Source organism: Conger conger, chromosome 1 (genome assembly GCF_963514075.1).
Source record: "Conger conger chromosome 1, fConCon1.1, whole genome shotgun sequence".
NCBI lineage: Eukaryota > Metazoa > Chordata > Actinopteri > Anguilliformes > Congridae > Conger > Conger conger.
The window spans coordinates 18263869-18280405 of NC_083760.1; the positions used below are offsets into that span (position 1 = coordinate 18263869).

The 16537-nt window shown below is 45.1% G+C and overlaps 1 protein-coding gene across 4 annotated transcripts in view; it reads left to right on the forward strand.

Moving 5' to 3' along the window:
• Positions 1-14069, forward strand: part of cdc42bpb (CDC42 binding protein kinase beta (DMPK-like)) — a 74576-nt gene extending 60507 nt beyond the window's left edge. For 2 of the 4 annotated variants that reach the window (XM_061219112.1, XM_061219121.1), the window contains 14 exons: positions 88-224; positions 733-872; positions 1146-1227; positions 1396-1612; positions 4321-4383; positions 4620-5216; positions 6448-6545; positions 6652-6739; positions 7414-7534; positions 8219-8336; positions 8666-8860; positions 10576-10684; positions 11882-11952; positions 12050-14069. In XM_061219112.1, coding sequence (XP_061075096.1) covers positions 88-224; positions 733-872; positions 1146-1227; positions 1396-1612; positions 4321-4383; positions 4620-5216; positions 6448-6545; positions 6652-6739; positions 7414-7534; positions 8219-8336; positions 8666-8860; positions 10576-10684; positions 11882-11952; positions 12050-12181 — 2168 coding nt within the window. In that variant the 3' untranslated portion in view covers positions 12182-14069. The remainder of the gene's footprint in view (positions 1-87; positions 225-732; positions 873-1145; positions 1228-1395; positions 1613-4320; positions 4384-4619; positions 5217-6447; positions 6546-6651; positions 6740-7413; positions 7535-8218; positions 8337-8665; positions 8861-10575; positions 10685-11881; positions 11953-12049) is intronic. The other 2 variants (XM_061219129.1, XM_061219139.1) reach the window with 1 other exon arrangement.
• Positions 14070-16537: the final 2468 nt, after the last annotated feature.

The window sequence follows — 16537 nt, forward strand, 5'->3', positions numbered from 1 at the left end:
GGAACTGACAGCAGTATTGTTCTTGGTGCTACTGATGTGAACATTTTTGGGTGACCGCCCTGTGAATGTTCTGCCTTTCGCCCCCAGTGTGCTCGTTCATCTGCCATGTGTCCTGTAAGGACAACGCGCCCCTGGTGTGCCCCATCCCCCCAGAGCAGGCCAAGAGGCCCCTGGGCATCGATGTGCAGAGGGGCATCGGGACGGCCTACAAAGGATCTGTCAGGGTGAGAGTCATTGTTGTGTGTCCGTGTAGCTGTGTATTACACTGGGGAATCCTCCATGTTTTCTCCTCACTGAGGTATATTCACTGAGGCTGCCTGCTTCTGGACCCCAATTCCCAGGAGCCCTTGCACTGCGGGTGTCATCAAGAGGTCTTCTGCCCCAGAGTGGTGCTAGTCATACAGAAATCCGTAGCCTGTAGACTCTACCCACCACAGGAATGGGAAGAACAGATTTTGTTTTGCTTTGAGTTCAAGGGGGAGAATTTGGGTTTTCAGTGAGTTTTCTTACTGGTCCTGTTCGGCTGGTCCTCGCCTACAGCATTTTAATGTATCGGTGTATCTTCAGTCTTCCTCTCAGGCCAGAGTAGCCGTTTCCTTTTGCAATCTGAAGAATGGGATGTTCCGTTACCTATTGATGCCATAGAACTGTGCTGCTGTTGGAAAGGTGTACATGTTGGCTTTGTGCTAGCAGTGAAATGTATTTGAGAAGCTCGTCCCTCTGGGCTTTCAGATTCCCAAGCCCACGGGGGTGAAGAAGGGGTGGCAGCGGGCCTATGCGGTGGTGTGCGACTGCAAGCTCTTCCTGTACGATATTCCTGAGGGGAAGTCCACCCAGCCGGGCGTAGTGGCCAGCCAGGTGCTGGACCTCAGGTGAGCCCCTCTCCACTCTTTCTCATTAAGCTTCTTAAACTTCCCTCTAGAGTCTTTCAGCGCACTTAGCCCTGGTTATGGGTATGCACTTTGCACTTAGTTGTACATCGCTCTGGATAAGAGTGTCTGCCAAATGCCATTAATGTAATGTAATGTAATGTAACAAATAGATCTTGGTGAGTGGCGGTTATAATGTGCACACGCAGCGTTCCCATGGAGTGATGGTCGTAGGTCCAAGAGCTCTGACACCGACTGTGTTTCTGTGTTCTGCAGAGATGACGAGTTCTCTGTGAGCTCGGTCCTGCCGTCGGACGTCATCCATGCCGCTCGCAAAGACGTCCCCTGTATATTCAGAGTAAGTCGGCCGCTGGGGCCTGGTGACTATGACGTGGCGGTGTTTCCGCCTGTCTGTTTTCTGTCTGAATGGAGGCACACGGTCTCAGTTGCCGGTGGAATGCTCTGGTAGAGGCTTCCCCTGCGTCGGCCGAGCGGCCCTCACTCGTCTCCCTGTGTCACGTGGCAGGTGACGTCGTCGTTGCTGAGCTCCCCGCCGCGCACGGTGTCCCTGCTGGTGCTGGCCGAGAGCGAGGCGGAGAAGAGGAAGTGGGTGGGCATCCTGGAGGGCCTGCAGAACTTCCTCAACAACAACAAGCTGAAGAACCGCGTGGTGCACGTGCCGCAGGAGGCCTACGACAGCTGCCTGCCCGCCATCAAGACCACGCTGTCGGCCGCCATCGTGGGTAAGGGCTCCGCCCCGGGGAGAGGCCTGGAGAAGGCCCTGCGTCTGTGGCTTCGCGCTTCAGTGTTCGTGTCCCTTCCTGACTGGGACCTGGGTCGTCTACTGTTCTCCCCCACTCTGGCCCCCCTGGGTGTCGGTGTATGACCACCATGCCTTCACTAGGAACAATGTCAGTCGTGCTTGCTCCATAGGAACACACTGCTTAAAAAGCGTGACCAAATATGTAGCCTGAATGCCATTGATTGAAGTCAAATATCTCTGCGTGGGATAGCAGAAATACGTTTGTAGGATAAATGACAAAAAGCTTTTAGCTTTTTTGTTCGGCTAGCTGGTTGCTGTGTGCGGAATATGCCTGCAGCCCTGAAGACAAGTACAGTGTAGTGGCCTTAATATTTCCTTACATACCCTTGACAAACCATAACTGAAAAAGATTATTTAGCCAAAGAAGTGCACTTGATTAATTCAAATAGATGAATTCAAATATTTTAACATATTATTCTAACCATTACTAAAACCTTTATTATTATTATTATTATTGTGCGGTCTACTAATGCCGACCGAGGGGCTGGACAGAGGGGTACAGACACCATTCAACATTCAAGCAGATTGTGAAACCTGGAATACAAATGAACAAATATACATGCATTTTCGTAATAACTAGTTACAAACATAATCACTAATTGTCGAAAATCAAATTTAAATGTTACACTAAGCACATATTACTAACCGTGGCATCCCTCTAGTCCTGGCGTCACACAGTGAACACCTGCGCACAATCTCTCAGTTAAATGCAACACGCTAATGAACCGCATCACCCCCAAACACCGGTGCTCCATAACTGATCATTAGACCCAACTAATTTCCACAGTCATAAAATAAAACTTAAACACTGCTATTAATTATTTATGCTATGCACATTTAAATGTTACTATCCTAACTGGACAGTACAATTATTATTATTATTATTATTTTTATTTTTATTTTTTTTAATTTTTTTTTTATTCATACCCTGGTGATCAGTATTTTATACCATTTTATGGTACTGAGAATAGGCTTCCTGTTGACTCATGAAGTTTTGGGAACTAAACGGAGGAATGCTTGCTAAATGCTTAATCAGTTATTCATTTAGATTTTGTTGAATACACCTCCCCCTCATTTTCAAATCTTAGTCAAAGTGACTTGCATTTCCCTTTTAAACAGGAAACAGGAATCAATAAGTCAGTTTTGAAGGCGCATTCTGGGTGGATGACGTTTATGTCTCTGATCGGCAGGCGTGTTTGCTTCGGTTTTGATAGATACAAATTGTTCCGTTTCACATGCGTGAATTTTCTGAGTGCGGAATAAAACGGTGGCCCTTATTAGCCTTATTTGGAAAGAATGAAATGTTTTTAAATACCTTAAATACCAAAGGCCTGGAGCCCATACCACATGTGGGAAAAAATTGAGTAATCTAGGAAACATTCCGTGAGACCCAAATAGAGAGAATTGTGCCCAAGGAGGAGGAGAATAAAATAATGTTTTGCTGCTCGGGAGCCAATTCAAACTGTTGTTACTTTCTTAACCATTGGTTCAAATTTGATTCAATTTATGGATATATGCATTGAACATATTTATCTTGGTTCTTTGTACAGTTTCATGCTTGCCATTTAATCCATTAAATTGTATTCCTGTTATTTTTGGCATAAATACACTTTAGAGGCCATTGGTATTCCTTTCAGGGCTGTGTTTTTGTCTCATTGAAGTAATGCAGTCATTTTGAATGAAAAATACAATTCAAATTCACCACAGCGCTTGATGAGATTATACACTCACTGGCAGTCAAGCAAGGACAGCAGACGTCCAACAGACGCAGTGCTGTGGTTATTACCCGGGAAGGGCGGGGGGGCGCTGTGTGTTATCAGAGCCTCACACACTTCACCCTTTCAGTCCCAAGCCCAATATGGAGTGGTTCCGCCCAAATCACAAGGGTTTTTACTTTGGTTGAGAAAATTGAGAAAGTTGAGAGAATTTAGTCTGGTTTTAATAGGGGCCCAGAATAATCGTATTGCAGTAATTTTGATTGGTTGAAAAAGGTATAAGGTTGAGTGCCAAATGGTACTCTTGGGATTTTACGGTAGTTATGCTTGAATGCTTGGCTCTCTTGGGACTGAAAGGGTTAAAGTAGTCTGGGTAAATTAAACTATGGGTAAACAAGCTGCAGCCTCTTTACTTTCAATACATTTATTCCCATTACTGCTCAGTTAAATTATCCCCAACTCTGTTTTAAGGCTCCTGGGGGTTATTTCGCAAAGCAGCATTAGAGTGAGCTGGATAACTGCACTGACTGAAAGCCCAGAACCCTCTGAAATGCTCTTCCAGGTTTTACTCGGCACAGTTCTCTCAACTCAGTAATCCAGTTTCATGAAATACCCCCCCTAGATCAACATGAGTTGCGTGTTATTTTCACTTAAATTGGTTACAGTTCAAGGTATGAAGGGGATGGGACTTTCTGTTTACTGCACAGTACTGAGTATATCTGAGTGCCTTATTCCCGGTAACTCCATTGCTCAAAATATTTGTGGGTTTATGCTGTCCGTTTTCCTGCCTAATTGAACCGTGTTTGAATCAAAATGGAAATGAAGGGATTGAGGTTGCCTAAAATACCGGAAAAACTGTAATACATCAGCCGCACTAACACCACACTCATGTCTTTCTCCACTGTTCTCACAGACCGAGAGCGCATAGCCCTGGGCACTGAGGAAGGCCTGTACGTGGTGGAAGTCACGAGAGATGGTAAGAGTCAAATCTGTATGCGTCCTTAGCACTTTGTCAGATTTCTGTAAATTGTAAAGATGATGCCTTTTGCAAATGACATTTATTCTTGGCATTTAACTCGAACACCCTGTATATGAGTTGGGTCTTTAATCTCTCACTCTCACAGTTAATAAGGAGAAGGAAAGCTCAGGTAACAGGGTACGGTCTGTCTGTAAAGCGCGCTCTGGTCTGACCCTGCGCTCCTGTGCCTGCAGTGATCGTGCGCGCGTCGGACTGTAAAAAGGTGCAGCAGATCGAGCTCATCCCCAAAGAGAAGATCGTGGTCCTCCTGTGCGGCCGCAACCGCCACGTGCACCTCCACCCCTGGGGGGCGCTGGACGGGGCCGAGGGCGCCTTCGACATCAAACTGCCCGACACCAAGGGCTGCCAGGCCCTCGTCACGGGCAACCTGCGGCCCGGCGGGCCCCCCTGCCTGCTGGCCGCCGTCAAGAGGCAGGTGCTGTGCTACGAGATCACCCGCACCAAGCCGCACCACAAGAAGCTGTGGGAGGTGCAGGCGCCGGGCGTGGCCCAGTGGCTGGGCATCGTCCGCGACCGCCTCTGCATGGGCTACCCCTCCGGCTTCGCCCTGCTCACCCTGCTGGGGGAGTCCTCCCCGGTCAGCCTGGTCAGCCCCTCCGACCCCACGCTGGCCTTCCTCAGCCAGCAGCCTCTGGACGCCCTGCACGCCATGGAGGTGGGCGCCGAGGAGTTCCTGCTCTGCTTCAGCCAGCTGGGCGTGTACGTGGACCAGCAGGGCCGGCGCTCCCGCACCCAGGAGCTCATGTGGCCCGCCAGCCCCGTCGCCTGCAGTACGCACCCTCTTTATTCTCATACGCCCCCTCTCTGTTCTCGTACGCCCCCTTTCTGTTCTCATACGCCCCCTTTCTGTTCTCGTACGCCCCCTTTCTGTTCTCGTACGCCCCCTTTCTGTTCTCGTACGCCCCCTTTCTGTTCTCGTACGCCCCCTCTCTGTTCTCGTACGCCCCCTTTCTGTTCTCGTACGCCCCCTTTCTGTTCTCGTACGCCCCCTTTCTGTTCTCGTACGCCCCCTTTCTGTTCTCGTACGCCCCCTCTCTGTTCTCGTACGCCCCCTTTCTGTTCTCGTACGCCCCCTTTCTGTTCTCGTACGCCCCCTTTCTGTTCTCGTACGCCCCCTTTCTGTTCTCGTACGCCCCCTTTCTGTTCTCATATGCCAGTTCTAGCCTTTGGGGGCGAGCGGTCGTCTGGCAGTCGGAGGGTTGCCGGTTCGATCCCGCCCTGGTTGTGTCGAAGTGTCCCTGAACAAGACGCCTAACCCCCAAAATGCTCCTGACGAGCTTGGTTGGTGCCGTGCATGGCAGCCAATCGCCGTTGGTGTGTGTGTGTGTGTGTGTGTGTGTGTGTGTGTGGGTGTGTGTGGGTGTGTGTGGGTGTGTGTGGGTGTGTGGGTGAATGAGAAGCATCAGTACAGCGCTTTGGATAAAGGCGCTATATAAATGGCTACCATTTACAATTGAGCCGGGGGGGGGTGGGCTGGGGGAGCATCAGTGCCGTTAAAACTGCTAGCGCAGGACCTGAGCTTCCTCAGCCTTGCAGCTCCAGCGGTGCTGTACAGAATGCAGAGTAGGCAGGTCTGAGACAGACAGGATGTGCATGCGCTGAATCCAATCACTTAATGCAGCTGGAGGTAGGTGTGGAAGGGCAGAGAGGGCACGCTGCAAATGTAATGAAATAATGCTTCATTTGCACGATGCTTGGTTTATGCTGAAATGGTTACATATAGAAATCGCTGCACTAATAGTTCATGTGTTCATGAGGCACGACAATGGCACATTACAGCTGAATATGAAAAACATCTGAAAGCCTTCTGACTAAATTGTGGGGCTTTCTACCCTTCCCTGAGTCAGCTAATTTACAAAGGTGTATGAAGAGGAGCAGCAAGTCTTATTGTGTGAGGATTTTAGGTGTACTGTTATTTTCTCTCAGAATTCTCTCCTTTTTTGAAAGACGGGTATTAAAATAAAATACCTCCATCACTGTGATTGTATTGTCCCCTTTCAGGTTCAAACCCTTCCTACCTGACCGTCTACAGTGACTATGGCATCGACGTCTTTGACGTCAACACCACCGAATGGGTCCAGACCATTTCCCTTAGAAAGGTGGGTACCAGGCATGTAAAATAAGCGGTTCCATGTTACCTGTGTATGTGCTCTAGCCTGCGCGGGTGTGTTGTTGTGTGTTTCCTAACCTGTCTCCTCTCCTCAGATCCGTCCTCTGAACGTGGAGGGCAGTCTAAATTTGCTGGGCTCTGAGCAGCCCCGCCTCATCTACTTCAACACCAGCTCCTCCCCTGGTAGGGCATCCGCTCTCTCTCCTGTTCTGGACTCCAGCTGCACCTCCAGTTACTGACTGCTTACTTCCCATAGTCTGCTCAGAACTGGCAGATCCTGCACTCAGAGACACGAGACATGTACTGCATACTACACAGTATATGTATAATATCATTCAGTCTACTTACAGTAATGCAGCTTTAGCATGCAAGAAAAAAGTATGGCCTTTCTGACATTACTATGGTATTTCACCGCATGTAGTATCCTGGTCTTTTTCGAATACTATTTGATGTATAGTATGGTTTTTACTCAACACATTCACATACTCTTTCAACATACTAACTAGTTTGCTAGTATGCAGTTTCAGGCACAGCCATGTTTATTATGTTAAACCAAATAGCCTCTGGCAGCACACTTCCTCAGCACACTGTGCATAGAGCTTCATAAAGCAGAGGGATTCATCGGCGTGCAGTTAGTGTCCTTGTTGGCTGAAAATGTTGCAGTTATCCTTTACCATTTAATTACAAAGCTATTGTAAGATCAAAACAGCTTAGTGATGGGGGTAATTGTGCAAGCAAGGGATTACCATAGAAAATTGCAGCTTGATTGTGTCACGGCCTCTGATGTGATGGTGTCCAGCAAGCCTGGACGAGACTCCAGGGCGATGACTCTGTAACCCTGTTCTTTCTCTCCGCAGAGAGCTCAGACCTGGCAATCCCTGAAACCTCTGACAACAGCAAGAAGCTGATGGTGAGAACACGCAGCAAGAGGAAGTTCCTCTTCAAAGTGCCAGAGGAGGAGCGTCTGCAGCAGAGGAGGTGACCAGCGCTTACTCTGTTACTTAGACTGACTTAGTCTACACTCACCCTGTTACTGACTTATACAGGGTATTCTGTTACTGTTACTTAGACTGACTTAGTCTACACTCACTCTGTTACTGACTTATACAGGGTATTCTGTTACTGTTACTTAGACTGACTTAGTCTACACTCACTCTGTTACTGACTTATACAGGGTATTCTGTTACTGTTACTTAGACTGACTTACAGTCTATACACTCACTCTGTGACTGGGTTACACAGGGTATTCTGTTACTTACTGTTACATAGACTGACTTAGATTCTACACTTACTCTGTTACTGACTTAGACATGGTTCTGTTACTTACTGTTACCAAGACTGACTTACGTTCTATTCTCTTCACTTTCACATGGCTTTCTCACCCTGTTGACAAATGACATGAGCTTACTGTCACCCTGTTACTTAGTTACCCTGTCTCTGACTTGCACTAGTTGACTCACCCTTTCACTACCTTACAGTTACTCTGTAACTGACATACACAAACTTGCTCTCACCCTGTCACTAACTTAGTTACTCTTGACTGTCATTCTGAGTTACCCAGGCTTGCTCTCACCCTGCCATTGACTTTGGCTGACCCCATGGTAATCGGGGAAAATAAAATATACACGTTACAAACCTGGGCTTACTTTCTGCACTCGACAGAGAGATGCTGAGGGACCCAGAGCTGAGGTCCAAGATGATCTCCAACCCAATCAACTTCAACCACGTGGCACACATGGGCCCAGGGGATGGCATGCAGGTCCTAATGGATCTGCCTCTGGTAATACCTGCTGGCCAGGGGTAGGGAGGGGGGGAGTGCCTCAGCTCTCTGGGCTGGCTGTAGCCGTAGAGGCTTCTGGGTGTTATGACTGTGAGGATGGAGATGTTCTGAGCTGTAACTGGTTTGTATGGAAGAGAGAGCATTTAGCAGTTTCAGAATGCACGCTTAGGCACTGCAGTCCAAGCTCCTTGATGTTACTTTTTCTTTTTTTTCTTTTTTTGTTGTCCCTTTTTTCTCTCGTCTTTTTCCTCCTTTTTTAGACTTAACCCGTACCTCTCACTTCGCTTTCTCTTCTCTCTGTTGTGTGTTCTCTCCTCTGGTCGGCGTAGCAGAGTGAAATTCCTTCCCCCTCATCCTCCCGACACCATGCTTTGATATCTCCTCCAACCAACTTTGAGCACGTCTATCACATGAGTCCTATCTCTGCTGAAATCTATCTCCAGAAAGAGCCTTCCTCTCTGCAGAGCCTGCCCCAGGTCTCCTCCTCCTCTTCCTCCTCTCCTTCCACCTCCTCCTTAGGAAGGGTAGGCTAGCACTCCCTCACTCCTCCCCCCCCCTTCCTTCCCTCTTGCCTGCCTCCTTTCTTTTTGTGACCACCTTTCATTTGTGTGCCGTTTCTTTTCCTCCTGTCCAGCGGTGTAACTATCAAAGGGGCTAAGCAGTTTGGTGAATGTTTGTGAATGTGCGTTCTCAGCCGCGATGTGTGCACTGACCTTAAACCTGTGCTTAGGTTGTAAAGCAATGCATATCCGTTTCTGGTGGGAGTCTCGTTTAGATTGCTGGTATAGTTACAGCAGTGATGGATACAGCAGTAACACCTGTAAAGATGGGGGGTCCTGTTGTTTTCACGAGCTGATTAATGTTAATGGCTAGCTAGCTACTGGTTTTCGTGATTAATTCCTAAATCTATATAACAATTGCGGTACATATTTCTTGCTGGTCCTGTGGTAGAGTTTATGTTCTGATAATAACTTGCCATAGCATTTAATATAAACTTTTTCCTAAGTGAAAAAAGGTTGGCTGTGTCATATACGGCAGAATTGACTGGTCTGCACTCATCCAAAGAATGTTTAGGGTATATAAGAATGTTGAGAGTATATAAAACCCTATGTCTGCAGATACCACGGTTCTGGTTTTGTTCATTTTCAGCCATTCTGTTAATTGGTATTACAGCATTTTGACAGCTTACCAGACAGAAATAGCCTAATTACTGAGTTTGAAAAAAGTAGTTGCATTAGTGTTCCACATTTTAGTACATTGAGCTATATACACACAGTGCTCACATAGCCTACTTCATCCCGTTCGCTGAGTCCAGATTTCCTATCATCATTAAAATGAGCTTTTCATCATACTTAGCCAGGACTGCTGTTTACTCCAAACAGGATAATTGTGTTAATATCACAATTCTCTGTAAGCATAAGTGCTTTATCATGATGAGTATAGATTTTTTGCTTGCAAACAATGCAGCTATATCAACTGATTTAGGTAAGCTAATTAAAGAACTGGAAGTGCATTAAACATACCTCAATATATCGCACCTGGCAAGCTAAACACACCACACATTATCAAGCAAGCAAGGTGTTTAAAATTAAGTCTTTTTTGTCAGCCTAAGAACTTGTAACTAGCTAAGAAATGTAGCGATGTATAAGATTGTTTACTGAATTAACAGTGGTTTGACAGGCTGAGGTACATAAACCTTTTGAAGTGTTTCTGTGGCCATGTGTTTCCGGGTAATTTAAGGTGCTTTAAAGTCGAGCACAGGGCAGATTCATATTTACATCTAATCTCAGATCAGGCTCAGGACAGAATAATAACTGGCTGCAGGATCACTAGTTGCCAGTGGGGGGAGCCAGTGCTCTATGGCACATTATTGTTTTTCCTGATATTTTGCCGAAGCCTGCGAATATACTCTAATTTAATCTTATTGCCACATTTTTAATGATCACTAAGATTTGTGGATTTACAAATGGCAATGTACTAATTCAATTATTTCTTAAATGTGGTATATTTTTGCATGGTCACGGTCATTCACAAGAGGAAGATGACAGGTCTGCCTTTTACAGACCTCTGTCTTCCCCGTACCCTGGTTAGAACAAAGCTTTTTGACCGAGTGCGGTTCATTTGTGAAACCTGGCTTATGGGTGCGTGGCTGTGTGTGCGCGTTTGTCTGTCTAGACTGCTTGCGTTGGTGTTTTTTTTCGGTTGGAAACTCACGGCGTGTCTCTGCGTGTCGGTGCAGAGCGTGATGCCCTCTTCCCAGGACGAGTCTGCGAAAGAGCGGCCACGCCCGGTCTCCAGTATCTCCAGGCAACAGAGAAGTAAGACTTACATCACGCGCACTGCCTCAGGTGAGTGCACAGTCAGGATTTGTTTCCTGTAGCACTGTATTGCTGAGTAGACACGGGTACAAACATTAATTTTGTAATTCATGGTTTTTCATAATCAGACCAGCTTTTAGGTCAGTTTTTACTACTGGCCAGTGCTGCTCTCATAGTGTGTGTGCATGCCACCAATAGAGGTCATTGCATAAGAATGTGTAGAACAGGGAAATTATTTTTTTAAACAACCGAACTATATAAGCAAAATGTTTTGTAATAGTTATCTGTGAAGTTGAAAGGTCATTAAAAACACTGGCCTAATCTTCCTGTGCACAAGGTCAAATGTCAAATGAATACGACTGTATGAGAATGTTCCTGAGCTGCTTACTGTGCTTGGTGACCGTCAGACTGAGAATGACGTCTGCTTACTGTACATCATAGCTGAATTGGTCTCTCAAACTTGAACCACGTGCTGATATTAATAAAAGGAAAACATATTCAATTTATTTGTTCACAATATAAGCTTTATATTCTAATTTATTTTGTCATGCACCAAAGTTGTTCACTCGCTCCTAAAAATCTCTCATTGAAGCACATTTTGCTGGGAAGTGAAAGGTGCCATCACTTCCTGAAGCCAACCAAAAAAAATGAGTGCAATCGAAGATAATGTACTTGGCTAATGGTATTATACATACTCTGCTGTAAGTGATATATTAGAATGATTACTAATGTATAGGATTGTGGTTATACTGAAAGATTTTTATTTTAAAAGAGTGAAAGTCCAAGGTTGCCAAGTTCTGGTGGTAATCCTCTGTGTAGGCTCAGACACATTGCCGACAGATTATTACACTGTTCAGTAAGGCCATTTGCACAGCACTGGTGGATAATGCTGTTATGTGTGTCTGCGTGTTTGTCTCTGTCTGCGTGTGTCTCTGTGTGTGTGTGTGTGTGTGTGCGTGTGTGTGTGTGCGTGCGTGCATGTGTGCGTGCATGTGTGCGTGCATGTGTGCGTGCATGTGTGTGTGTGCGTGTGTATGTGCATGCGTGTGTGTGGGTGTGTATGTGCATGCGTGTGTGTGGGTGTGCCTGTGTGTATATCCGTGTGTGTGTGCCTGTGTGTATATCCGTGTGTGTGTGTGTGTGTGTGTGTGTGTCTGTGTCTGTGTCTGTGTCTGTGTCTGTGTCTGTGTCTGTGTATATGCGTGCGTGCGTGCGTTGTCCCTGCAGGGGGTGGGGACTTCAGCGGCGCAGTGTCATCCCGCCATATCTCCGATCCTGACCAGGACTACGAGAGAGAGGTAACTCCCTGTTCATGTCCGGGCATTGTTGCAACATTAAGCAATGTAATCTGTTTATCATGGCTCACCTCCCACCTCCTGTTTGTCTCTCTTCCAGCCTGACTCAGACTCCACCAAACACTCAACCCCTTCCAACAGCTCCAACCCCAGCAGCCCGCCCAGCCCAAACTCGCCCCACCGCAGCCAGCTGACCTTGGACGGCCTCGACCACACCACCTTCGACGCCTGACACCCCCTCCCCTGCCCCCCGGCCCCTGAGAACACAGGACGCACCCCCATCTGCGCAACTTGAACTTCTATTGCTGCAAAGTGCCAAGCAGACTCGCCGTTTTCCCAATGCTCTCCCCACCCCCTGGTTCCTTCCCCACTAATTTAATTATGCTCTCTAACCTTGAGGAGTGTTGCTTTATGTTAAATCAGGGGTTGGTGCCAGCATTCGTAAAATGCCAGTTCCCCTCTAATCAGACCCGTCGACGAACTGTCATTTGGCGGCCATTTTGATCACTTGTGTTTGTGCTCTTCACACATTGGTGATGGACATGGCGGTGAGAGGGCTCCACCTAGCTTTTCTAGGTTCTGGTGTTTATGTGTTGCTGTGAGAAAGCAGCTGCCAGGATGTGACAGTGAGTGTCAGTGTGATGGGCCTGGGACGGGAGTTTGGGCGTGGCTGAACCACAGACACTGTGCCGACGCTGTGCTGTTCGAGTGTGCCAGAGTCAGACTGTCAACGTGTGAAACGGTGCCCTCTTCAGGCCACCGAGAGGTGTTATAGCTACAGGGTAAAATCTTCAGTGTGTTGGAGCTCAGTGGATTTCTCCATATCCTTTTACCCACAAGTGATTTCTTCTTTTTTTTTTTTTTTACATTGAAACATAATGTATACATAGAACTGCAAGGAGCTGAATTAACCTTGGGATCATGGATTACGGGAGGCAAAATAAAATAATGACAATAATGACGATGAATTGCCCTAATCATAGAGACCTTTTTCAAGGCATATTTTCTTCTTCTTAAATGTATAGCACACATATGCAAAAATGTTAACTTGTCACAGTGGGTATCGGTGTAGCGCTGCGTTCGTAAAAGAAAGTGACCTTTTCCGGAACAGTGAGCTAGCTTTCTTCCTCTTCTGTATTCCCCAACAGTCGTGTGATGTTACGACAGTTAGAGCTTGTTAAAGGAAGGACTCGTGTTAAAGGAAGGAAGGACTTGTGTTAAAGGAAGGAAGGACTTGTGTTAAAGGAAGGACTCGTGTTAATGGAAGGGCTCGTCATTCATGGCTTGGTAAGGGTCAGGCTACACCATTGGGCACTGTCAGCAATCGTTTTCAATAAGGCTGTGTAACACTCATATTTTAGCCTCAGCCTTTGCAGCAATCTACTGTAGATAAAAGGCTGCCCAATGCGTCAAGTGCTGAAACAGACCTAGTGTCACAGGGCGTTATAGACAGGATCATCCATAGGGCTTATTACAGCTCACCACAAGCTGCTGCTGCTTCTGTTTGTTATGTAGAAATGCATGGAGGCCCCACTCACCATGACCCTCAGTCCCTTCTGTTTTTAATGTATTAATTACATAGGAACCATGTAGCACAGACTAGCTCCTGTGCACTGTGCGGCCATTCATCCACCTTTCCACCTGGTGGTACTGTTTTGTGTATATTTTCTCTCTGTCATGTATTATAAATTCAATCCAGATGTTTGTGACTATATTTCAGTACAGACACATGTAATTTAAGGACTTGGCTGGCATATCCACTTTGTCACTCTAGTGTGCCTTCAGTGCCATTTTATATGACAGTACCACATCAGATCTATACTTCAGTATCTTAAATTTACAAGCTAATAGCTTCATACTACAAGTGGTGGTTGTTGTTTTCTCAGAAACACTGTATCAAACTTGCACATTTTATTAGTTTAAGGAAACCTCTCGAGTTTGTGTCATCTTAATACCTGTCACAGTAATCTGTATTTTTATTTTCCCCTCTCTCTGTTCAGCCTCTGAAAACGGGGCTTCATTTGTCAAAACACTACTGCTTTTTTAATCAAAAGTTGAAATCTTTGTAATTATTGAATTGTGAGCAAATGTTTGAACAGACAATAAAAAAGAGGGAGGTACTTGTTGCTGTGTTTTTAAGGATCCTAATGTTGTGTAATTTGTGTTCTTGAAAGCCCAGGTGTTACAGGTTCTCTTGTGCTGCAGTTTCACTGAAAGCCTTAATGCCCAGCCATGGTGTGACCTTAAAGTACCATGTACAGGAGGAGGAGGGGGCGAAGGTGGGATTGCTGCCGCTTCAAATTTCTGAGCAACTATCCAGATGTGATTTCATTGCGATCATGGCACAGCTACACAGGCTATAGACAGACCTGAGAAATTAAACCATATGTAATGTAAAATTAATTATTTGGCTTCTACTTAAAATGCAGGGATTCAAGCTGCCCTCTTCTCAGTTTGTTAATTTTAAAGTAAGCAACTATCCTTGATCTCTGTTCTGCATAATTTCCCATTCTATTTCCGTTGTAGTTCTTTCTATTATTGGCTGCATTGCCTCTCAGTTGTTCACCCCCATTGACTGCCTTTGCCTAGCAATGCAAATTAAAGCAACTATACATCTTCCATATTCAGTTATTTCCTAAAAGCAGTACATAATTCACCTATATTCCTAATAATGTGGTCAGTCATTTTAAATTGTGATTATCTCTATTTCTTGTAGAGTGGAGAGACCAGTTCTTTTAATAATAAATGAAAATACACCATCTTTATTTTAACTGCACATTTGAGTTGTGGTTGTCGATCACACATGGGCTGGAGAGGAAATGTTTAAAGTTGACTAGTTTACAGGGTACTAGTACCATTTCTAGTTGTGCAACATAGAGATGGAGTCATTTGTTTATCCCCCAGAATTCAAATTCCCATGCTGATGAGTTTACATGCATTCTATCTGAGTGGGCAAGCTATGCATAAAAGTAATTTGTTGTTTTGTCGTTGGAAAGCTCAAGGAAATGCAGCCTTCAGTATGCATTATATGGGGTACCCACACTCATTGTAAACTTCCCATGTAGGGGTGGAAAAATACATTAAATAAAAGGTTCTTGGAAATATGTAGAAATATTTTATATGAGTTTCCTGTCCCTATCCCATAATATATTTCATGCAAGTTTCACTCATTTATCAACCTCAGATATTATTGCCTGGGTTCAGCTGAACGGTCACGCGATAATGTCTCTGGAATACGCACTTCAAGACCGATGCAAAGGCAGGCGGTGCGGCTAACTGGATCGGGTGTAGTCTGGAGTGGAGCACTCCCACAGAAGACCGTAAGGGCGCGTGATGGCACGCTTGCGTTAAATGCCATTTCAAATGCAAAAACCGTTTTCTCTTGGTTGGGATTTCACATTTCTTCTGTGCGCCACGGAAATTTACATTCCTTACACATATTCCTTAAAAACGCAGAAAAAGAAATTTCAGGCATTCCAATTGAATTAGCTACTTGACCGTGCTTTCCTACACACACTGCTTTTAAAATGGTAGCCAACTCGATAGGCCTACGCGCCTTCATCCTGTTTATGTGAACCAAAAATAAGATTGGACAATGAGATTAATAACAGTTAAATCAAAGTGTGTTTAGCATAAGTTAGTCTAGATATGAAAGCAACATAGACATTTTAAAGAAAGAAAAGATGACCATACAAGTTACACAGTATGTTGGCTACTCTTCCTGTTGTAAGGACTAAACTAGAAGACCACATGCATTTGTGAATTTCTTCTGATGAACAAATGATCTTGAAGGTGGCAATTCTTCGAAAACATTTGTGATAGTCATACTTCCAGACACATCAACAAATAGATAATGTGCAATGATAGAAAATGATAATGAGTTTTTAATTGAAGGTTGCCGAAAAGTTCAAGCTCACATTAGTACAGTACAACATGCATTATTTTGATCCTGTGATTTCTGATAATATGATTTCCTGTGGGTCTACGTGCCAATCGTGTTACTTGAAAATTCTACCTGCATGCAGGTGTGCTGCCATGTTCCTTTGCCATGCTGACATTTAGCTGCTGTTCTCCTCAAACGGATATTAATAATAATCCGTATTGGGCTAGATGGCTGAATGACTTTGCTCTTGGTCTGGTTAAGTGGGTGTAAGACTTGCAGGTCCTCTATACTATTGCAGGATGGCCTAGGTTCCCCTATTATTTTTGTTCCAATTTTCTTTCCCGGTTAAGTCTCATAATTCTCTTCTGACTTCCTGCTATTTCTGCTTTTAATAAACCACACTGCTTGTTGTATTAAATGTTGCACATAATAACCCCAATGAAAATAAGAAAGGATCATATTTTCTCCTGAAAATCTTGTCTTCCTCAGTCAATTTCATAGTTTTCCACGTTTTAGTATTTCATGTTTCATATTTCGTATGTTTCAAATATTTCAGTCAAATCCAAGACTAAATATACAGTAATGTCATTGAGTCCTCTCTGTACTTATATATGTAATTTGACAGCCATAAAACTGGGAAAAAATAAGTGTGCATTGTGTTTGAATGATGACTTGAAATAAATGTATAAGAATGTAAAAATGAAA